This window comes from Poromitra crassiceps (assembly GCF_964638095.1).
Source record: "Poromitra crassiceps genome assembly, chromosome: 15".
Lineage (NCBI taxonomy): Eukaryota > Metazoa > Chordata > Actinopteri > Beryciformes > Melamphaidae > Poromitra > Poromitra crassiceps.
Window position 1 is genome coordinate 41,736,992 of NC_139634.1, and position 25,000 is coordinate 41,761,991.

The following is a 25,000-nucleotide window of genomic DNA, read 5'->3' on the forward strand; positions in this document are numbered from 1 at the left end:
CAGCAAACCAACTGTAACACAGAGCAGCAGACCTCCTGTAACACAGAGCAGCAAACCAACTGTAACACAGAGCAGCAGACCTCCTGTAACACAGAGCAGCAAACCAACTGTAACACAGAGCAGCAAACCTCCTGCAACTCTACAATGATCACGTTCGACGGAGAAGAAAATACTGTGCCGAGGAGAAAAGACACTGTGGATTCTTTGAAGCTCATAAAAACAAATTATTTTGAGGTTTCAAACTCGACTCACGAGGGTTACGCTCAGTTCAAACAGTGCTGCACACATGATACACGAAAGCTGCATGTTTGTGCTGCTATCTGCCCTGTTCTTTCACTTTAAAGGTACCCAGAGATGCCGAGTTGACTACAAATTAGATCATCTCTACGCCCTGTTTGTATCTTCACTGGAGCCATGAAGATGGCAGGACCAAGAACATGGGCAGTGGACTGCAGCCTGCTGCAGTGCAGAGTTCAGCTAAAAACAAGGTGTAAGTGATGTCTTTTTAATTCAAGTCAACGTGGCATCTCAGGGCTTGTGGAGACTTGATTACGCCAGGTGAGCAGTGTGGAAGCATTTTTTCCCCTTTCTGTTATTCTGTTGTCAGGCAGGCTCCACCAAACTGGCTGCATTCTACTGCACATATAGGACACAAATCCAAATCCAAACCACCCCTTTAAAGCCCATGGCACACCAATATCCCTTTAATGCCCATGGCACACAAATATCCCTTTAACCTCTTCCCCCCTAGCGGGCCCGCCGGCGGGCTGAGCCCTTGTCATCTCTCACAAATGACTCTCTACAGCAGCCTAGGAAGCAGGCAGCGAGACATACAGTACACCAAAATGTCAGGAAGAAACTTGGCTACAAGACTCTGACAAGCATTTGTATTCAAACGAAAAATAATTCCAACCCCAAGCAACAATATCACCATGTAGCAAAAACAAGAAAACCGTGCATGCCTGCGTTTATGTGGTGATTTGTTTTTGCGAGTGAATCTTTTCTCTCCAAACGAGGCGGCTTTGGATAGCTAAGGCTCTGCTCTTTCCAAAGAGGTATAGATCGTCTCTGAGAGATGAAAACTCACTCAGTAGGCTGTCAAAGAACAGCAAAAAAGTTTTAACGTTTTACAGATAAAACTACAAGTTATCAGGGCCGTAGCTAGCTATGAGAACGGGGAGGTCCGGACCTCCCCTAATATTTCAGCCTGCCAAAAAAAAAAAAAAAAAAAAATTTTTTTTTTTTTTTTTTTTTTTGCAGGCCAGGCCAGGCCACTCACTGAACAGCAGGCCAGGCGCCGCCTACTGGTTTACTAGTGGTTTTATTACTTTATTCAGGTTTAAAGTGGGTGCATCTCATTGAAAATTGGACTTGGCCCAAATTGGGCTTCAAACGGCCCAAATCAGGCTTCAAACGGCCCAAATCTGGCTTTAAACGACCCAAATAGGGCTTCAAACGGCCCAAATCTGGCTTCAAACGGCCCAAATTGGGCTTCAAACGGCCCAAATTGAGCTTCAAACGCTGAATAATGACATCACAACAGTATAATCCTAATGTTGATTTAAAATGATATATTACTCTAAATATGGCTTAAAAAGGGGGGAAAAAAACCTCAATTTTTTTTCGGCGGCGCCCTAACGGGCGCCGCCGAATCCGCCTCCCCTTGCTGGACCTCCCCTATTTCGGAACCCTGGCTACGGCCCTGCAAGTTATGTCTTACCTTTGCTGTTTTCAAATCAAAAGTTGTGTTTGACTTCATAAAAACGCTACTAATTGCTACTCCTAATGCCTCTTCATCATCTTAAAGTGTTGTTTTTTACAGTCATCGTGTTTACAAAGCCATATGGAGGATTTTACATGGAGTGGTCATCTTCACAGAATAGACGAGCTTTGGGTTCAGTCGACAGCATTTCCTGGAAAACGGTCTGACATAAATTCTTTCAGTTTACGTCGATTCTATTGGCTCTGACGCTTCCATAGAGGTGTCAATCATCGAAATCGGCCAATGGGGTCCCGAGATATCCCTCTGCGTAACGTCCCAAGCTTTGCCTGCAATTTCAAGAGGCTTTTCTGATGCATTTCACAGAGTAAAAATACAGATATAACGCTTGAGGGTTATCCAAACCATAACGCATATTAACTGAGTACCTATAGTGATATGTAAGTAGGAGAAAAAAAAGGTATTTCAGTGTTCTACCATAGAAAAGTCAAATGGCACCCATGATACCCAAATTGTGCCCAGATCATGTCCGCCTGGGCCTACATGTAGTAAATCATCTGTACAATTGCTCTGGTTCACTTTCTAAGGATTTCCTTTGATACAAGCACTCATAAGATATTAGTCTACTGCTCCATAGAATAATTTGGCTACCAACCCATGATTTTCAGGTGCTTTTCATCCAAAATAGTGTTGTTTTTTTTGGGCGGAGCTTGCATTTTTAATTTTTTGCCATGTTCTAACTGATTTTACTCTGATACAGTACATTTGTAATTAATTCTGACACTTTTACAGCAATCTCACAGGTGTTGGCTAGCTTTTGAAAAAAATAATTTTCAGAAAATACCCTGTAGTTGTGGAGATATACTCAATTCAGTTCAGGCATGTCATTTTCGGCAGGTGAGCTGAAAAATGGGCTTAGGGGTTAACAGGTTAAAGCCCATGGCACACCAATATCCCTTTAATGCCCATGGCACACCAATTAAGCATTCTCCAAAAACCGCCAACAAGAATGTTGGCGGTTGTTGGAAAATGGGCTTAAGACTGCACGGTAAAAACTGTCAAACAAAATATCCCTTCCCACCAACCTAAATCACAGAGTGGGGCAGAGAAGAGTGAATTCAGACTTATATATATTATCTCTTTTGTCCAAATTGAATTCTACTGCCAGGATGGTTACTGGTGGGAAATCTTCTCCACACAGAATGGAAACTTGGCTCCGTCCAGAGAGGAAAGCGGTAGATCTCTCCTCCTCTCTGTCACAGTCCAGCTGGGTTGGTAAACATGAGCGAGCTGTGAGACGTTTACTGACGTCACGTTGCGGGATTTCTGGGTAATGAAGTTCACATTTTTACCTCTCCCTGTGATTTCCAGCTGCTAACCTGCAAAGTTGCCTATAGAGCGACCAAGTCCCGCCATCGCGAGATTGCCCACGAACTGAGGAAGTGAATTCTCTGTTCATTTCCCCATAGATGTTCCTTTACTCAGACAAACAGAAATTCAGCTATATTCAGAATCACGAGAGACCATAGTTAGTTTGTTAGTTTTCAAATGTGTCTCTTTGTGAATCAGACAGTGTGTTCTGTGTAGATATGTGATGGTGCTCATTTTGACAAGCCTGGTCTGTGTCACGTCTTGAGTCGCGCCGCTAGAAATTCCTCGGCAGAAGAAATGCAGATATGAATGCATGCAGAGATGTTGGGATCTTTCATAGTCTTTTATTCATGGAATGAGTTTTGTTAAGAGCGAGAAAAACTCTCAGCCTGCGAGATTTCCTCCCCGTCCAAACAATATATCCTCTTTATTGACTCAGATATCAAATACACGCGTGTCCCTCGTCCGGGGACACGGAATCTCTATGGAAAATTATATACTTATACTGTATAAAAGCAGTAGTCAAAAGATCAACGTACTCAAACACAATACAAAAAAAGACAATTGAGTCCACCACCAAAAGAGTGCAAAAAACTAAACAATTTTTTTTTCCTTGTAGAAAGCAAGCGAAGGGATCATTTATTTAGAAACTTTATTTTTGAATTTACAACTTTGTTTCAAATCAATCTAAAATTCAAGCCCTGACCAAGTCATTAAAACATACAATATTGTCATCAACAAACATCACTTCAACCCGTTCCAAAACAGAATACATTTACATCCGCCATCAGAGGTCTTTCGTTTATTCTCATCTATCGACTTTAATAGATTGACTTTTATTTACTCATTGCTCCACAAACAAGAAGAATTGGAAGTTGCATGATCACGTTTTGCGATGGTTAGTACAGACTGTGCACCTCTTTCTTTTCTTAATCTTTTTAGTGGTATAGGTAGGAAAGGTCGTTATAAAAATTAGCACCGTTACTGTGATTTTTTAATTTAGGGATCAGCACCTTGTCCCGTTAGTAGCGCGCGACTAACAGTTGTCATACTGCTGCTGGTGGGAGGAGCTTAGATGACGAGGTCTTGGTCCACGTCCTCTGCAAAGACAAAGAGACAGAAGAGCCGTGAGCAGCTGGTCACACAACACGACACATCAACAGGCAAGACAGTAAAGGATCGATTACATGCCATTGAGGCCTATGCCAAACACGAGAAAATGACTCCATCTGGTGGAAAATAGTAAAAACTGCAATTTCTAAGCCAGGAGTCCAGGATGAAAGCATAACATAACATAATAGAATGTATGATTTGGCCGTTTTTGCTGGGAGTCAATGGGGGGTAAAATGTCCTTAGGGGGCAGCGATGAACAATTTTGATTACACAGTGTATTATAGACTTATAGGATCTGAGGTTGAAATACCAAAATAAACCAAAAACATACACCCCCTGGCCAAAATTGATGACAAAATGGCAAAAACTAAACCGGGGGTGGGGGGGTATTTTCTGTTGTGTAGCCTACTTTTTATTTAAATTAAAAAAAATATTTTTTTTTCCACTTTTTGTGTGTGCACTGTTAGCGTGTTTGCAGGAGCTCCATGGTCCAGGCCGTGGCTGGGAGGGGTACTCACGCTCCTTGAGGCCGAAGCAGGCGGCCCACTCGTCCAGAGCGATGTACTTGTCGCTGTCGGCGTCGCACTGCTCGAAGAAGCGGTTGGTGCAGTGCTCCATGGGGATGAGGGGGGCGCGCAGGGGGGACAGCTCTGTGTGGGTCAGGTAGCTATAGTGGACACACAAACAAACACACCGATAACAAACAGGCATCATGCATGAGATTAGGGGTTCAATTCCCACCCAGGCTAAAGAGTGTATACTCCCGGGACCCCACGGTAACAAACACTGCTCTAAGATGCTTCATATGAAAGCATCCAACACATTCCACATGTGAAGCACACACAGAAAACTGCTAATGCTCATGTTCTAGAGCCAGCACAGTGGTGAGCATGTGGTCTCGCCTGTTGCATCTTCTACAGTCGTCTTACTGAGATGATGAGACTTCCTACTAGATGTTAGCACTTTAAACTGATGTTACCATAGTGGAAGTCCTACTTTTTACATGTTTGCTGCACTGCTGCTGCTGCACCGTGTCGCTCCACAGAACACCCACGAGGAATTGTTTTGAAAGTCTTACAGCACTCATTAGAGAGGAACTAAACCATTTGCCATCTGGTATTGGCTGATCTTTGGTGCCAGGTGATGTCACTCACCACCTGTTGTGCTCTATAAAAGGTGACATCACCTGACACCAAAGATCAACCAATAAACAACAGATGGCCATTTCACTAGTGTGCTTTTGTCCCTTTAGATGTTTTTTTTTTTTTTTTTTTACATATGTCGGGTTTAATAGATTCATCATAGAAAGACTTCTAGAGGTGACTCTGGTATTTCTACACAATGACTGATAAACAAAAGTACAGTGTGGCTGACTGGTGACACACAAGTATGGTAAACTGGACACAAATACTTGTACTGTGCGTATGTATATACATATATACACACATACATATATATATATACTGTGTGTATATATGTGTATATATATATATATATATATACACATATATATATACACATATATATACACATATATATATATATTATCAGTATGATTTGTTAGGTATCTGCTTGGTGAACAATCTTCACCATTTACAACTATTTTCGTTATCTTTTGATCCAATGAAATACTTCAGATGCAGATCAACCTTAGATATTTTTTGCCGTTTTTTGTTTTTTGTTTTTTTGTATCTGCATAAAAGTCCTCCATGGACTTTGGTGCATCAATGTGATAAGCTCGTTTTGGGGGGGGGGGGGGGGGGGGATACAATAAAGACAAAAGTAATTGATATTTTGGGGGGATTTGATCACTTTTTCGAGGCCCACTTCCCTTCTGTTATATCAACGTGCACTTTTTTTTTATTTTAAGTCAGGTGAAGAACTCTGGATATGCATAAAACTCTTCTTTTCTGCTCTTTATCGGTGTGATTGTTTTTGCTTGGTTGTTTTTGCTTGCAGCGCCCCCCTGTGGTTCTCACAGTACGTACCCGTCGATGGGGTGCTGGTCGAGCTGACCGAACTGCCAGTGCACGGGGAAGATGTACATGTTGTAGTTCTTCTGGAAGTCGTGTGCCAGCAGGTCCAGGGAGTGCTCACCCGCCTGAAGCCTCTTCTCGTTCTCATAGATCTTCTTCACCTGAAACGAGTGGAGATACGCATTATATGACATCATCACCAAAACACAACAACTTGGTAATAGTTTCAAGCAGTTGTAGTCAGAGCACGTTTTGATCAGTCCACACCCACCAGAGTTAATTTAACAGCCATCCTAGAAGCAGATCAGCTTGATGAGTGGACAAACAAGTCTTTAATAAATCAACACTGGTTAACTCCAAATAATTAGCACAGGGAAATCAAGATTTATTAACACTGGAAATGTTACCGTATGGATTTGATCTAAAAAGCCATTATACAAAGTGTTTATTTATCACTAGATCTGATGGGGCTCTGGGGGACAGCTGTTAAATTAAATTAGCTTAAGTGTTACATCAGCTGGGTCTAGACATGTATTTTTAACACTGATGATTTTACTTCAGTTCACAGAAAAGCACAGAGTGGAGAGTTAAGACTTCATGAAGACAGATATGCACATTTGGGATCCATTGGGTTCCATTTCCTTTCACAAGTCCAGGAATGCTACCTGAATTCAATAAGCATTCCTGAATTCGATAAGCATTCCTGATTCGATAAGCATTCCTGATTCGATAAGCATTCCTGCATTTCCATAAGCTTTCCATCGAATTAACAATGGATTTGGGCAAAATTATTAGTTGAGACAGAAACATACAGTACATCCCACCCAGTATGTATTTTATTGATGAACAGATTTCAATTTGAAGCGGCAGTAGCCTGATGCGTAGAGGGGCGTGGTTGTGCTGAGAGAGTTGCTGGTTCAAATCGTGGCTGGTGAAAGTGAATGGTTCACACTCTCTCCGCCCTCAGCAGCTACTGCCCACGTGCCTTCAAGCAAGGCAGTCAACCGCCAAACCACTCTAATGGAGCAAACAGTAGAAGACTGTGGTTGTATTGGCCAGCTGCCAGTGTGAATATCTGTAACTGAATGAGTGTGAAGCAGGAAAATGCTGCAAAAGGCCGTGCACGCTATGCCTACTTGGCTCACGATGGGAAAAACTAGAAACAACACTTTTTGTGATGTTGCTCCATGGAGTTAAATGTGTTATTTATTACTTGTGAATTTCACCAGCATTACAGTAAGCCCCTTCAGCTAGTATTAGTCATTCTGAAGCCTCCTGTGGTGCACGTCTGTGTATCTGCAGATCTGTGCTTTTTGGCCCTTTGGTATTGCCATACTTTCCCACAGCAAACCAGGAGAGCAGAGACATATTTGCAGTCACCACATGTTTTCAGGGTTCCGACACCCCCTGTCTATTTAGGTCTATTTTCAAAAACTTTCAAGGCCTTGATGTTTTTTCTCAAATTCACAAACTTTCAAGGATGTCAAGGACCCGTGGTGGGTGTTTTGTGTATTTCATGTCTTCATTATGTCTGACTCACTCTGAGCTTCTGCTTCTCGGTCAGCAGGTTGTTGTCCTCATCGCGCTCGTACAGAGTGACCAGCACGTTCTTCAGCCAGTCCCTCATGCGCAGGGGGAACTCATTCAGCTCGGTGTCCATGCAGGGCTCGATCACTGCACACACACATCACCCATTGCGTTATAATGACCAGTATGTGGCGTTAGATGAAGGAAAATCACAAGCAATGCATTTTTTACATAATAGGAATCATGAGGTTTTTTGACACTGGACACCTGACTGTTCTAATTTTAGCTCTATGCATTTGGCTGCTGACCTCTGCCTGCACTCTGCACTTTCAAAATACAAATATGCAAATGGAAACTGTGAAATGAAACCAATGAAACTGTGTCTAAGCCTTCGTTCACACCTGGCGCTTAACAGAAGCAGAGCTGAAGTTGAGCGGAGCAGAGCTGAAGTTGAGCTCACGCTGAAGTTGAGCTCACACACTCTTTCCCTCAGCGCCTCGCTCGGCGCGCCTTGGACCCGCCCACAACTCGCATTGACTGGCCGCTTCACGCTTCACGCTTCACGCTTGGAAAATAGAACTGAATCCTGAACGATCGCTTGAGCGCGGCGTGAGCGCAGCTTGAGCAAGGCTGGTGTGAACGGCTTCGGCTGTTAACAACAAGGATGCCGAAATTAAACTTGTGGTTTCAGCGTAGGTTGAGCTTAGGTTGAGCTTAGGTTGAGCGTTGCTTCGGTGTATGGTGTGATTGAACGTACCCTAAGGGTGCTTTTACACTGGCGCCCCGGTACCATTCCCGAGCACACTTGTCGCCAAATTGGGTGAACAGATTGAGGGGGAAACAATAGCAGAAAATGATCTCAAATGCCCGTCTCATGTCATCCTCTAATATCCAGAAAGCACAAACGGGACTCTTTGTTTTGTTGTTGTTGTATATATGTAACACCCTGCTCTCCATGTGGACCCTTCAGGCCCGGTTCATCTGTGCACCACATGAGTTCTTCCTCTGAGTGAAGGTCTTTAGTCTGCACAGAGGCCTGCATGCCTGGACAGATCCTCCTGTGCCAGCCAGACGTTACAGCTGAGGCCGCGCCCTCACCGCAAAAATGTCTTGGGAGTGAACGTTATGCTAGCAGCTAGGCTTAGCTTTGATTTATATGCACATATAAATGATAAAAAAGTGAAGAAATAAAAGAGGGACGTGGAATCCCCCAGGGCCTTATAAAACATGATAAAAGAGGACAGAGAAATGATTGGGCAACACAAACGAAATGACATCAAAACTCAAGCGCAGAATGGAAATGACAAAATGCATAAATAACAATCAAATCAAATCAAATTAAATGACCGCTTTCGTATCATTTGTAAAGATAGCTTGAATAGCATTTCTGCACAGTGAGCGGTTTAAAATTCAACAAAATCAGTTGGAATAGTGAGCGAGTAGCTTTCCATCAAATTTGCTCTAAAATCTAGACTTAGCAATGGCAGACAATAACGTGTGCCAAAAAAGGGCAATCCTAATCAGTCTACCGAATCTTTGATGAAATCCTTGAATTGTCCATTTTATCCTTGTTGGTTTAAGTCGTCTCTATCCAGGCCCGGCTCCAGACCCAAGTTACAGAGGGGGCCTGCCCCTAGCTTGGAGGGGCCAAGCTACCCAAGGGGGGTCCGGGGGGATTCTCCCCCGGAAGAAGATTTTGTACATTTTAAAGTAAAATTCGTCAACCTGGTGCATTTGAGAGCAAAATGAAGAGGCTAAATCTGTGAAGAACTACACACATCTCTAATGTGTTGTGACTTTACAAATAATTAGGCCTAAACAATTAATATTAAGTGTATTTACACATTGTGCACAAATTGCATTCATTGTGACAAATTTTCAATAGTTAATATCCAGCCAGAATCATTGCAAATGGATGTTCAAAGTAACAGTTAGCAATAGCATTCAGTTAATCAATGCCTAATGACAGCCAGATTCCATGTTAAACTTTAAAACAGAAAAACGGAAAAATGTTTTTAGCAAAAAACAAAAAACAAAAAATGGGGGGGCCAGTTTGTTGAATGGGGGGGCCCGGCCCGGTCAGGCCCGCCCCTAACGCCGGGCCTGTCTCTATCTGTACCACCTGGGTTCCGCATCTAAAGAAAATGTGTATGATTTGATTACTGATTTATTGCATCAGTGTTGTTTCAAATAGTTGGTCCTGTGTAGCTCAGTGGGGGGAGCAAGGCACTAACCTTGGCAGGGTGAGCGGTTCAATTCCCACTGGGACTACTTCTACTCAAATAAGCACTCATAGTACTGTAAAGAGCTTATGATGCAAGCAGAAGCTAGTTGATGATGCAAATTCTGGAGCAGTTTCATGGCAGACACTCTGGGCCTTGAAATATCTGCGCTACCTGGTCATAATTTTCTGATACCATTGAAGGTATTTTAGGATTTTGAGTCAGGGCCAGTAGAAACAGAGGTGCGAGCAAACCGCCGATTTAGCCATTGTAGGCGTGACCCTGCCTTTCTGTGGATCACTAGCTTCTCCCTGCCAATAGTAATTCTTCAGGGAGTTAGTTTTACTGTGTAAGCACACCAGTGCCGCGAATAGCCACAAAGCTTTGGTGTCTGGTTGAGCCGTGAGCGAATGTGTCAAGCCAGGCAGGAAGTCGGTAAAAGTTGTGACCGGAGCGGCGCAAAACAGCTCGCTTCTGGTGTGTTTTACACTCGGCTGGGCTTTCGTAGCTGGTGTGTTTGCACCGTTAGGGTTAGCAGGAGCAGTGCTCTCGTAGCTGGTGTGTTTGCACCGTTAGGGTTAGCAGGAGCAGTGCTTTCGTAGCTGGTGTGTTTGCACCGTTAGGGTTAGCAGGAGCAGTGCTCTCGTAGCTGGTGTGTTTGCACCGTTAGGGTTAGCAGGAGCAGTGCTTTCGTAGCTGGTGTGTTTGCACCGTTAGGGTTAGCAGGAGCAGTGCTTTCGTAGCTGGTGTGTTTATATCGTTAGGGTTAGCAGGAGCAGTGCTCTCGTAGCTGGTGTGTTTGCACCGTTAGAGTTAGCAGGAGCAGTGCTCTCGTAGCTGGTGTGTTTGCACCGTTAGGGTTAGCAGGAGCAGTGCTCTCGTAGCTGGTGTGTTTGCACTGTTAGGGTTAGCAGGAGCAGTGCTCTCGTAGCTGGTGTGTTTGCACCGTTAGAGTTAGCAGGAGCAGTGCTCTCGTAGCTGGTGTGTTTGTATCGTTAGGGTTAGCAGGAGCAGTGCTCTCGTAGCTGGTGTGTTTGCACCGTTAGGGTTAGCAGGAGCAGTGCTTTCGGAGCTGGTGTGTTTGCACTGTTAGGGTTAGCAGGAGCAGTGCTTTCGTAGCTGGTGTGTTTGCACCGTTAGGGTTAGCAGGAGCAGTGCTTTCGTAGCTGGTGTGTTTGCACTGTTAGGGTTAGCAGGAGCAGTGCTTTCGTAGCTGGTGTGTTTGCACCGTTAGGGTTAGCAGGAGCAGTGCTTTCGTAGCTGGTGTGTTTGCACCGTTAGGGTTAGCAGGAGCAGTGCTTTCGTAGCTGGTGTGTTTGCACCGTTAGGGTTAGCAGGAGCAGTGCTTTCGTAGCTGGTGTGTTTGCACCGTTAGGGTTAGCAGGAGCAGTGCTTTCGTAGCTGGTGTGTTTGCACCGTTACGGCCGGTTCACACACACGCCTACGCCTATGCGCCTATGCCTACGCATATAGGCATTGCTTCATGCACGCCTGGCGCCTATTTTCGTTCACACAGGACGCCACGCTCTGCGCTACGCTGAACACATGAGCAGCGGTTTTTTTACACTTTTCAGATCTGATTTATAGCATGGGTGAGTCCTCTTTTTTATTGTAATGTGCAAGTGAGGATGTCTGTCTATTTCCTGGCCCGCTGTAATTGTTATTTTCCCTCGGGTAATCATGTGACTATGAGTCATCAACACCATGAGTGATACATGCATTGAGACAGGGGGGGTATATATACATCTGACAGAAAAGACGTTAATAGAGGAACACATGAAGGACAGCTCTCCTACTATGCACTCGTTAATTCGCGCTCCACCCTCCCTTTTGGGCAAACTCGGTAGAAAATATGGCCCAAGTCCGTTAGAAACAACAGCCAGCTTGACAGTTCAGCGCGCCTAGAGCTGAAAAATAGAACAGACGCCTAAACGATAAATGCAGCGCAGCGTAGGCACAGCGCGAGCGTGGCTTCAGCACAGCGTGGCAGCGGTATGTGTGAACGCTCTCGTCTGTTAACAAGGACGCCTAAATTTTAGGCGTTGCTTAGGCGTTGCTTTAAGCGTCGCTCTAGGCGTGTGTGTGAACGTGGCGTTAGGGTTAGCAGGAGCAGTGCTCTCGTAGCTGGTGTGTTTGCACCGTTAGGGTTAGCAGGAGCAGTGGCGGAGAGCTAGCTCACGTTTGCAGGGTCCGATGTAGTCGAGGTGCAGCTTGTGTCCCTTCTTGGTTCCCTCCAGGGCGCACTTGGTGGCGAAGAAGTGGCAGGAGGAGTCGTAGGTCTTGTTGTCGGTACCGCAAACCTGGGGATGGGGAATAGACAGAGATGAATTATCAGCTCTGTGGTAGGCTACAGTAGCCTACTTGGTAATAACCTGACGCGCCAGATGATTTGTTACACAGAATCATCTGGGAAGTAGTACTTGGAATCTGTTTGGAAAAGGGCACTTTTATATAATGCTTTACTTCTGTGATAGGCTACACCCGCAGAAGTCTAAATGTTCACTTTTAAACTGTATAGCCTCATTTTAGCCTTCACATCTATAACCATTCAGGCCTGTTACGCAAGCTGTGATGCTTGATACTTGTTGATCATCAATCAATTGTAATTGTTTTGGTTTTGCTTTATTAGACAAATAAAAGAAACCAAAGCATGATAAAACTATGTAGGCAATTATTATGGTTCCTTTCCCTCTAATTTCAAATTGTGGTTTCATGCAAACACTTTAAGAAAAGCTGGACACTAAAACGAAGATTTGTGACCAGAAGGTTGCTGGTTCAAATCCTAGACAAACTGGACAGATAGTAAGAAAGTATTTAAGCAAGGCACTATAACCTCCAGTTATTACAGTGGGGCTGCAGTCTCCAGCAGTAGAAGTCATTACTGGGTGTGACTATATGTGAAAGTGAAACAGGGCGGTGCTGACTCCGAGCTTGGTGTTCAGTTACCCTAGTGCAGGACTAGATGTTTCTTACGGTCCCTACATGAGGTTAAATAAGTGCAGGACTAGATGTTTCTTATGGTCCCTACATGAGGTTAAATAAGTGCAGGACTAGATGTTTCTTATGGTCCCTACATGAGGTTAAATAAGTGCAGGACTAGATGTTTCTTACGGTCCATACATAAGGTTAAATAAGTGCAGGACTAGATGTTACTAGAGGTTGTTGAACTCACGTGCTCAAACTCTCCCACAGCGGTGGGGCAGCTGGAGGGGTCCTGGCACACACACATGGGGGTGTTGTCCTCATCCACCTCGCACACTTTGCCCTTCTTGCAGTGGTGGTTCAGGCAGACATCTGGAAAAACACCAACAAAGAAGAAGTGTTGGCGGTCTATTGGGCAGGACTAACTGCTACTGCTCTTGGATAAAGCATTAACACAACAGCAGCCAAACCAGACACACTTAGTCCAGTCCAGACACACACTTCACTTTCCAGAGTTTCCTGCTCAAAGGCAAGCGGAATGAAGTCATTCATATTTGAGGTGAAATCGCCCAAATGACTTGCGTCAAGAAAGAGTTTGTGTCTGGATTTGACCACTGATACATCAAACGATGATGAAAATTAAAAGTGCAGTTCTGAAAAGGCTGCTTTTGTGTAAAACAGTAGAAATGATGGAAAATAATGACAGCGTTTGCACATTTCTCAATAGAGGTCAGAAATAGTCATGAATAGAGTTATGGTACAGGTCCATTTCTGTAGGCCTACCCACTTCTAATACTCACAAATGTACCCTTGAAAGTTCTCTAATGGGCCATAAGGCTGTGGTTCTCAAACGTTTTCCACGTCAAGGACCCCTAAAAGGACAAAAGTCGTACCCCCATCTGATGAAGATTTTTCCTTTCAGTTGTTTTATTACAGAAAGTGTATGAAACCCAGGACCAACATACATTCTGTCATTGTGTTACTTATGGATGGAATTATAGGCTCCCTGGACCCCACTTTGCCTTAAGGTACTAAGTGATTACCTTGTATTGCACTAAAAGCATTTGTGACAGCACAAGGTACATAGTTGTATTCGTTTTCTTTGCATTTGAAGGTATAGCTTTACCACATGAAGCTACAAAGTGGCTTGATGCTTGGGTGGGAGCCCTAAAGGGACATTTTAAAACGGTACTTTTGTACCAAAGCATCAAAGAACATGTCTGTCACTTGGAGCACATAATTATTCCTAATCCCTACCAAATTTGAACAGGGCCTAAGGCTAAATAGAGAGGCAAAGTGACCGCCTACTTCCTGCTTCAGCGCTGTACCAGAGATTTTTATCCGCCATTTATTTTCCCATAGGCATTTCGTAAAATGCTTGTAAAGAAATAGTTTTACTTCGTCAAACCAAATGGTTCAGATATATTTAGAATCGGGAGAGACCATAGAACATTTCACTCAGACCAAAACCTAAAAAAAACGACATCTAAAAAATCATCTAAATATATCTGAACCGTTTGGTTTGAACAAGTACAACTATTTTTATAAGCATTTTACAAAATGTCTATGTAAATAACTGGCAGATGAAAATCTGTGGTACAGTGCTGAAGCAGGAAGTAGGCGGTCACTTTGCCTCTCTATAGTATTTGTACTCTCATAGGGTGCTGCTGCCTCAGCAAAACAAACCTTTGTACGCTTTTGTGCCTTGTTTTCTGAGAGTGACTTTTTGTACAACTTGTCCCGCTCAGTTATTTTCCTCTCCATTCACTCAGAACAGATTGTCCCTAAAAAGCGGGCCTGCGGCTGTGCCCAGGCTGCTCCTGAAATACGGGGCAGTGCTGTGGTTCTTCCAGCAGGGTGGAACACATAATTACAGCCCTCTGCTCGCAGTCTGTCATTACGACGCTGTTGCCTTGCCAGTCTGGAGGATCTCACAGAGCAGAACCAGATCCTCGCCTTGAGGAGCGACCGAATGTGTGTCGGGGGTTTGGCCAGGGTACGGTTTGCTTCAGCCAACAAACATGACACATTTGACTTCTGGAGGTGTCTCCACAACGGCCGGAAATGAAAGAATTTATGGAAGTTCGATTTATTATTTCAGCTTCAAGTTATTCAGTCTATTTGTGAGTCCTAAAGAATATCTGAAAATGTTCACTTGTTTCCAATTATAATCAACTTGTTTCAAGAATTTTGAAAGTGAAACTGCAGTAAACAGAATTTTCAGAATTTGTCGACGTTTTCTCCTTTAATCATATTTTTCTCGTTTAAGAAAAATAAGATGTGAAGGTCAATATGAGACTAAATTACTTGTTAAGATGGACTTTTTGTATTTGTATCTGTATCTGTATCTGTATCCATGTGTGCGTGTGTGTGTGTGTGTGTGTGTGTGTGTGTGTGTGTGTGTCTGTGTGTTTGTGTGTGTGAACTTACCCTCAGCAACAACATCCTCGACAACATCCTCGACAAGCTCGATGGCCTCATCAAACTCTCCGATGTCGATCTGCACTGGGTTGGCCGGCCCCACCTCAGGCTCCGCCTCCATCTCAGGCTCCGCCTCCTGCAGGGTGAAATGAGGCGAGAGGTGAGAGAGGTCAGAGGGCGACCCCTAACCCTTTCACATGCACAGGATGGTGAAGTTATTTGGGTTACAAGGAGTTAAAAATAATGATAGGAAAGTCTTTTAAAAACATGCATTGTATTGGACAGATCTGTCCCAATGCTTCAGACTAATCACTGGTAGAGGAATCTACTTGTGATCAGAAGGTTTCTAGTTCAAGTCCCAGACTGGCTGGGAAAATCTGCATGAGGAAAGTGAATGAAAAATGTTCTTGCCTCCCTTTAAAACTTAGAGTCGAGGCAACCAGGAAATCGATAGAGGTTTAAAAATCAGAATTGAATTTGCTTTCCACGTAAAAGTTTTCAGGTCTATTTCTGCCCCGTTTGCGAAAGTCCACTTAAACCAAAGAGTTTAAATATCCCTGGTTTCCTGAAGAAGAAAAAAGTGGACGTCACCACTAAAGAGCGCCAAACAGAGGTTCCTCCCTGAAGACCAAACAGAGTCTGGGAGAGCGAGGGGAGAGAGAGAGAGAGAGAGCAGATCTGTCCAACAACAACAAGCAGCTGGGTCCACATGTGGTGAAGCCATGAAAGGCGTAATGGCTTCCTGACCCGCGCTGGCGGACCGACGGCCGGCTAAATTTAAGGGCTGTGGGATCTCTGGTCCCACTGGACCTCTGGAGCAGGAAACAGTTAAACATTCACACGAAAGCCCCTCTCTGACGCCGAGCTCGCGCTGCACACGCCCGGGAATGTTTACTTTAGTATTGTTTACAGCAGACGGGCACGGCCCTGCTTGGAGGACAGATCTTTACCTCCGCCAAGTTGGAAGGAGTTTACGTTTTGACCCATCTGTTGTCTGTCTGTTGTAAGATTTATCAACCCAGATCTGATATTTAAGTAACTTTGTAGTCGGGCTGGAGGATGGGCGTATACGTTTTGCCTTCAATGCCGACGACGGGGTTCGATACCCAGTGTTGGGCAGTAGCTTGCTACAAGTAGCGAAGCTACATAGCTTAACTACATTTCTCAGTAGCTTGGTGGTAGCTTCACTACTTTTGAACCAAGTAGCTTTTTCAGTAGCTAAGCTATTTATAGACCCAAGTAGCTTGTAGCTTCCCGCAAAAGCTACAAGCTACTCGCCAGAGAAAATCCATGAGCAAAGCACGCAGTAGAGATTTCTGCTGGGGTTTGGATTAAACAGGAGGAGACATTGCATGTCAAGTGTGCCTGTGTAGCCGATAAAGCACTTCCAGTTCCATTATGACGGACAACAAGTGCCTATTTGTTTGGTGGAAAGTTGTTCTTTGACATGAAGTTGATTCAATGTGAGAAAAAAAGTAGGCTAGCTTTGATGTAGCAAGCTGCTTTTGCCATGTTGCTCGTAGCTTAGCTTGCTACATTTCTCTGGGGATAGCTTCAATGTAGTTTAGCTATATTTAATCGAGAGTAACTGATAGCTTAGCTTACTACATTTTCCAAGTAGCTTGCCCATCACTGTCGATACCCAGCGTTTTCAAAGTACATTTCAACCGTGAGCCACATTTAATGTTTTTCTTAACGAAAAACCATTTCTCTAACGTTAACAAGGTCGTTTTAGTTGCCTAACCATATTAACCGTAATGTTGACAGCAGTGACGAATGACGTAAAAGAGGAACCCTGGTACCAAAACACTTCCAAAAAACCTGTTTACTTTCAGCAAAGAGTCTCTACATCATGATGACATCATGATGACATCATGATGACATCATGATGGTTATGTGGCTCTCCTGGCTGCAGCCTCTGAGCAGACTGGACCTTCTCTGAGCAGCTGTGTGGCTTATAATAACATCACCAAGGCCAAATAAGTCCCAGATGTGTACAAAGGAATTTGGGTTGGGTTCCCATCCCCCCAAAAGGAGGGGGGGGGGGGGGGGGGCAGCATAGCAATAGCACTGATGTCAACTTTCCCATACATTTTCCAGATCAGTGGTTAAATGCTCTTAATATACTGTATCTGTAGCTAATGACTTTGTTGAGAATGATTTGCTGCATCTTGGCTTTTTGCAATAGTTAAGTTAATTAGCCTGCAAAGAGAAAACGGAAATCATTGTTTGGTGTCAAACTGTCAATATTCACCAATCTGCATCATGCCTCCAATATGGCAGCTCTTTTTGCCGGAGGTCACAGGTCAAATGTTTTCCATTATGTTTTTATTATATTTTTTTATTTTAGTAGAAAGTATGAAAGCTGCTGTCGTCGCTGTATCATGTTTGTACTGTGAAACACTTCAAATTGCATCATGTCTCTGCAACACATTCCTGCAAATGTATAACTGGACATTAAAGTCAATTTGATTCTGTTACAAAATGTTTTCAATGAACAGTGGATAAAGGACAAGCCACCATGTTGCAAGAGTGACACAAACAAAATAAACCGTTGCTGTAATTAGCAATCTTGCATTTAGAATTTTATATTTCTGTCCATTACAGGCCACCGTAAGCTGTGTCAGAGACCTGTTGATTGCAAATCCTCGATCATCAACAAAGGTCAATAAATGACTTGATATCTTCATATCAAGGCCTTGAATTCAGATCATTTCAACGTTTTTCAAACATGATGAAAACCCATGTTGAAACCCAAACAGGGAGGAGGAAGTCATCTGGGACAAACCTCAATGACCAGCTCCTCATCAGCTACTGGCTCTTCCACGATGGGCTCTTCCGTAGTCTGGGGACGCAACACACACACACACACACACACACACAATTTCAATTTCACACTTGCACGTGAGCGCACACCCACTCGCGGATGCACACAGGAAAAGCTCTTGAATTAAGGAACTCAAGCAGAAGGAGACATGGCCATGATCTCTCTCTCTCTCTCTCTCTCTCTCTCTCTCTCTCTCTCTCAAACACACACACACACACAGACAGACACACAGACACACACACACACTCAAATGGAGAAACACACAAACACAGACATGTGACATTAATTCTTCACACACACACACACACACACACACACACACACACACACACACACACACACACACACACAGGAAGCACACTTGAATGAAGGAACACATCACAAAGCAAACAGTGATCTCTCTCACACACACACACACACACACACACACACACACACACACACACACACACACACCACACAGATGTACAGGAAAACACACAATATCAGCCAGACAAAGGCGACACAAAGAGGACACACACACAACGGAAAATGCTCATAAAGAAAAAGACAAAAGGAGACACACACACTCTTGCGCACACACACACACACACACACACACACACACACACACACACACACATACACACACACACACACACACACACACAGTAACTCACAGGAGCAGCCATGGCATGGCCAGCCAGGCAGAGGAGGAAGACGATCCACATCCTCATCTTCAGAGTCTGTCAGAACAAACAGACCAGTGGTCAAACATGTTTTATACATATAAGTATTGATTGATGACATTTGCTACACACAAGACCAAATATCTGATAATAAGCACAATTGCACCCTGTAAAAAGACAGCCAAACATTTGATAGAAACCATACACTGTAAAAAAGTAAAAAGGGTTTCAAATTGCAACTATAGGGAACCCAAGACGGCTCCTTGAGGAACCCCATCATAAAGGGAGTAAAGTTATGGGGATGTTTATCTTGTGAGGAAGCGTGAGGTGCTTGGCTCCTTTAGATCTCAGAAGAACCTCTAAAGCAGTGGTTCTCAACGTGGGGTCCAAGGGCCACCAGGGGACCTTGAGGCGGTTCCAGAGGTTCCCCAACAAATTCATGAATTATAAAACTTTTAAAATCAATATTTCATTTCCAAAAACACAGTTAGAGAATAAGAATGACTGTTTTGATCATAGTTCCACTGCTATCTATCTATCTATCTATCTATCTATCTATCTATCTATCTATCTATCTATCTATCTATCTATCTATCTATGATACAGATAGTCATGGAATTCTGGACAAAATCATATCTGACAATAAACATATTCTCAGGTCCGAGAGCCTATGACGAGGGTCACAAGTTCGAGCCCCAGTGTTACCTCCGAATTGGTCGGGCGTCCGTACAGGCACAATTGGCCGTGTGGAAAACTGGATTAAGGGTCCTACTCACTGCACTAGTGCCTCCTCTGGTTGGTCGGGGTGCTTGTTCAGGGGGAGGGGAACTGTGGGGAATATCGTGATCCTCCCAAGTACTATTGGGGAGAAAATTCAGAAAAAACTTGAATAAAAGAAAAGAAGATTTGAGTATGAGAGACAAAATGTCATCGACTGGGGGTCTGTGGCTCTCATGTGGACTACCACAGGGATGGTCTGTGGCTCTCATGTGGACTACATCAGAGATGGTCTCTGTGGCTCTCATGTGGACTACATCAGGGATGGTCTGTGGCTCTCATGTGGACTACATCAGAGATGGTCTCTGTGGCTCTCATGTGGACTACATCAGAGATGGTCTCTGTGGCTCTCATGTGGACTACATCAGGGATGGTCTGTGGCTCTCATGTGGACTACATCAGGGATGGTCTCTGTGGCTCTCATGTGGACTACATCAGGGATGGTCTCTGTGGCTCTCATGTGGACTACATCAGGGATGGACTGTGGCTCTCATGTGGACTACATCAGGGATGGTCTCTGTGGCTCTCATGTGGACTACATCAGGGATGGACTGTGGCTCTCATGTGGACTACATCAGGGATGGTCTGTGGCTCTAATGTGGACTACATCAGAGATGGTATCTGTGGCTCTCATGTGGACGACATCAGGGATGGTCTGTGGCTCTAATGTGGACTACATCAGAGATGGTATCTGTGGCTCTCATGTGGACTACATCAGGGATGGTCTGTGGCTCTAATGTGGACTACATCAGAGATGGTATCTGTGGCTCTCATGTGGACTACATCAGGGATGGACTGTGGCTCTCATGTGGACGACATCAGGGATGGTCTGTGGCTCTAATGTGGACTACATCAGAGATGGTATCTGTGGCTCTCATGTGGACGACATCAGGGATGGTCTGTGGCTCTAATGTGGACTACATCAGAGATGGTATCTGTGGCTCTCATGTGGACTACATCAGGGATGGTCTGTGGCTCTAATGTGGACTACATCACGGATGGACTGTGGCTCTCATGTGGACGACATCAGGGATGGTCTCTGTGGCTCTCATGTGGACTACATCAGAGATGGTATCTGTGGCTCTCATGTGGACTACATCAGAGATGGTTGAGAATCAGTGCATAATGAAGCCGGCTCAGTTTTCAGTACAGACAACAAAGACGTTTATAGACAACAGGCTCAACACGCAGCACATTGACACAGTCACACAATGGAGTGATGGAAGCTGTCCAGAGCCCAAACAGAACAGGCAGTGTCTGCTAGTTTACTTGCAGCCATGTTCAAAAATGTCTCTTGCTGTTTCTGTTCAAATGGTTGTTTCAACCACTCATTTAATTTGGTCATTCTGAGCATAAATCAGAGCACACTGCACTATTAGATTGACTTCAGAAACACAGCACAGGCTTGTAAACAGCTGCTGTTTAGTTTTGTAGGTCTACAAACCCACAGCCTGAGGCGCCGCACTTTACCTCCTCATATTACATCAGGCTGTACTGGACGTAATCTTTTCCATTAGGCCGTTCTGCTGCTATGCACTCCACTACATCTCTACACTCAGGACCCATTCACCACATGTGACATGCATGTGTGCTGCTGTGCATCTCGATGCTATAGAGCAAGGCGCTAACACTGCCGGGGTTCAGGGTTCAATTCCCACCTGCGCTTTGGAGCCCCCCATGGAAAAGCATTTCGTGTCATTTTAAAATGCTGCTGACTTTGACAATACATTTGCGACATAAACAAAATTAAAACAGACATTCCATCTATCTCCGGGACCAGCATTCCTGACTCGACTATGAGAGGAGAAACGGTTATCTTTCTTCCTCTCCAGCCGTTGGCTCTGAGCGGCCATTGTTGGAACCTTGATATGATATCCTCCCTTCTCTGCTTCCATCATGTCTCCTCTGAAGGACTAAATAAGGGCTCTTTTGTCTGTCTGGCAGTGGACATGCCATCTCTTATGGTATACAATCTCTCTCTCTCTCTCTCTCTCTCTCTCTCTCTCTCTCTCTCTTTCTATCTAGATGGCCCGTTTCACCCAGACATCCAGAAACAATGTTTATCTCACAGATCAAAGTTACCTGTGGCATATAGGGGGTTCTGTTGAAGTGATGCTGTCTGGGGTCGTCGAGTGCAAAGATGAAAGCATTTATTTTCATTCAATGTACCCCCATTTTCTTTCTTTATTTTAGAAATCAAAGGGAATAGCACCTACTATACACTACCAGTCAAACGTTTGGACTCGTGCATTTTCCTATATGAAATAACACATATGGAGTTAAGCAGTGACCAAAAAAAGTGTTAAACAAATCAAAACTATCTTATATTTTAGATTCTTTGCCTTGGTGGAAAGGCAAAGTCTTTGGAATTCAAATCGGATCAACTTCACTATTTACATTTGTTTAAGAAACTCATTTCAAGCATTTCTTATTCTTATTCTTATTCTTATTCTTATTCTTATTCTTATTCTTATTCTTATTCTTATTCTTATTGCAGTGGAGAGATTTCGATGAAAGTAGCTCGAAGACAATGGGAAACAATACATCCAATCAGTGTGTCCAAACGTTTCACTGGCAGTGTAACAATACACTATTAGGTTGCATTCTAGAATTTGAATTTCACAGGAAGTTTCATAAGATGTTGTTGTTGTCGTTGTGCTCTTTGTTAGTCCAGCTGCAAGCCAGTGAAATGCGTCACGCAGAGGAATAAGACTGAGCTGAGCAGACACAGTTAGTGCCATGCTAAATGTCAGAGCAGATCAGCAGGGTATAAGAAGATTTACTAAACACAGCTGTGAATAGTCGGAATTCCTGCTCCTCAGTAAGACGTTAGCCGCTTTCGTTTAAACCAACATCAAATTAATTGACGAGAACATTTCCAAACGTGTTTAAAGAACAATTTGGAAGCTTTTTTCCCTCCGTCCTTTCAACAGCAACAAGAGGAGATGAGTAGTGTGCTGAAAACATCGCCTGAGGTCAACTCGACTTGACATTTTGCGGGTGTAGGGAGGAGGAACACTTGGCCTGGCTGGTTGCTGGGTGTCCTGAAACCCAGGAAGAATTGCCCCAGCAGGCCCCCGAGACACGCAGCATCCAAACAGCACAACGTGTTGAGACAGATGCTGTTAAAGGGCAACGTTTGCATTGAGTGAAGCAGAGACGGAGGCTGTTGACATGATGAGCTCATGTGTGCTTTGACAAAGCCTCCAGCGTCTCCAGAGCCTTTTGACATTATTGACACTTCCCTATAGGCTTCTTTTCTTCTGTTTGTCTTGGAAAACCCTTGTATAAAAGCTCCATATACTGTTTGGAAATGATTGATTTTGTTTGTTTCTATTTATGTATTTATGTATTTAATTTGTTTATTTGATAGGGACAATGCACATTACCGAACATCAAACAAGATGTAAACATGCCGGATTTAGCAAGGATGCTCATTTCCATCCATAGTGATCCCTGGACAGATGACAGAGAGAAAAGTGCATACAGTGATTTAACACTGACTTGACAGGGCAAAATGGTCAAAAACACCCTCAGAGCATGATTCTAGATCTATATCTGTAGAATCAAAGGGTCATTCGCTCGCATTGAAGCGCAGATCTCGCCATTGGTAAAGGCTCACATTTCTGATCTATCCTGCACGTAACTATACCGTTTCATTTGTGCTGCTGGCCTGCTGCCTATTTGTTCTCAATGCTCCAAGTATAACACAAATCCCACGTCTGGTCTGGTCTTGTGCCTTTTGAATACTGAAACAATGTAACAAGCTGTTGCATGTAGCACTTGCTGTAAAATGCAAAACACCGTATGACAGCTGTCTTAGTAAATCATCACAATCTAAAAGGCAAGTCTTATCCTGGTATCTGCATTTCTGTTCAGATAGCATAGCAGTCGTTGCGTGTCGGTATTATTCTACTTGTCAGAAAACTGGCATTGTGAGCAGAAGGGAGCCGGGTGGAATGGCCACCCAGAAGCCAAATGAAGAGCGGGGAAGTGAAGAAGAGATGCTCTCGCTTTCCTCAGCAGCTTCTCTCGAGGTGACGAAGCAAAGGAAACACTGTGCGACCTGTATCCAGATAAGTGATCTGGATACAGGTCACATTTAAAAACCAGGTGTAAATGCAAGAGATCTGGACACAAATGTGAGCCAGACTACCTCCAGATGTGGTCAGGCAGATCTGATCACATCCTGATCATGGTGCATTCACACCTTGCATTAGCATGCGTTTTTTCCTTATCCAGATAGATAACTTCGAGATAACTTATCCAGATACAGCTCACATTTAAAAATCAGGTGTCAATGGGGTGTCAGAGAACACTGTGGTTGTAGCCTATACTGGTTAGCTCCCAGTGGCCAAACAGAGAAGGCTGTGGTTGTACTGGTTAGCTCCCAGTGGCCAATCAGAGAAGGCTGTGGCTGTAGTGGAGAGCTCTCAGGAGTGAATGACGTCGCTCCTGTATGGGTGCAAGGCATTGCCTGAAAAGGAGCATAGCACAGTCAACCTTCTCAGAGACCTTCTCAGAGAAGGTTGACTGTGCACTATGTTCTCGATGAATCGAGGTTTACAGTAAAACAGATGATTGCTGCTGCCTTGTTCCTCCAGCTGTCAACAGGAATTGTTGGGCTAATCTGTTAGCGCCGATACTGAATGGAGGCCGGGTGCAAACGGGACTTCCACAATGGTGACCACTGTGCGTGAAGGTCCAAAGCGTTTAGGCCATGAAGTCTCAACTGGGTTTGGACGTGGAAAAATACAGAGACGCTGCCAGAGGACGCAGACAGTGACGTCACCAAAGAACCTGCACACAAGGAAACTCCTCTGTGCCGTTGAAAACGCAGAGCTAAAAAAGAAATGAGGTGTTCTGCCGACGGGAAATTGAGCAACAAGAACCTCTAACAAAGTGGCGTCTGACTGAGAGCGAGCGAGAGACCGGGTAAACGCTAAATCCCATCTCAGAGAAAGAAAATATAAACTCATCATCTCCAAAAATGTCCGCTCAGTATTTGATTTGGAGGGACACGGCGTTCCCGCCTTACGTCCGTTTTAACATATCCCCATTTAGTCGGAGCGGCCGAAAAAGTCACTCCGAAAGCGAAGGCCGGACGGACGGACGGACGGACGCAACAGCAAAACAAATTATTTTATTTGGAAAGCTGCTCTCATAATCAAACAGGGCAGCGGCTAAAAGGGAAACTTCAGTCTCATAAAGAGGCTCTTTTTCCCCTGAAATGGATTTAATTTGGGAGGTTTGTTGGGTAAGCAAGCAGGCCCCGGGTGTAAACTCGCTACGGACGAAAACACCCTGTTAATACAGATCACTCTCTCTAATGTCTCTCTCTCTCTCTCTCTCTCTCTCTCTCTCTCTCTCTCTCTCTCTCTTCTTCTGTCTCTTTTTCCGACAGGCTTTAAACGGGGCGGATTTAGAGGAATTCTTGCTGCGTCTCCTCGGTGACA

At 44.2% G+C, this 25,000-nt stretch overlaps 1 protein-coding gene across 1 annotated transcript in view; it reads right to left on the bottom strand.

Moving 5' to 3' along the window:
* Nucleotides 1–3,726: 3,726 nt before the first annotated feature.
* The window catches only part of sparc (secreted protein, acidic, cysteine-rich (osteonectin)), a 31,545-nt gene continuing 10,271 nt past the window's right edge, over nucleotides 3,727–25,000 (bottom strand). The window contains exons 2-10 of the mRNA XM_083651697.1: nucleotides 18,759–18,824; nucleotides 18,061–18,117; nucleotides 15,282–15,408; nucleotides 13,102–13,223; nucleotides 12,109–12,229; nucleotides 7,721–7,854; nucleotides 6,193–6,341; nucleotides 4,723–4,871; nucleotides 3,727–4,191 (exon numbers count right to left, since the gene is read on the bottom strand). Coding sequence (XP_083507823.1) covers nucleotides 4,163–4,191; nucleotides 4,723–4,871; nucleotides 6,193–6,341; nucleotides 7,721–7,854; nucleotides 12,109–12,229; nucleotides 13,102–13,223; nucleotides 15,282–15,408; nucleotides 18,061–18,117; nucleotides 18,759–18,815 — 945 coding nt within the window. The 5' untranslated portion in view covers nucleotides 18,816–18,824 and the 3' untranslated portion in view covers nucleotides 3,727–4,162. The remainder of the gene's footprint in view (nucleotides 4,192–4,722; nucleotides 4,872–6,192; nucleotides 6,342–7,720; nucleotides 7,855–12,108; nucleotides 12,230–13,101; nucleotides 13,224–15,281; nucleotides 15,409–18,060; nucleotides 18,118–18,758; nucleotides 18,825–25,000) is intronic.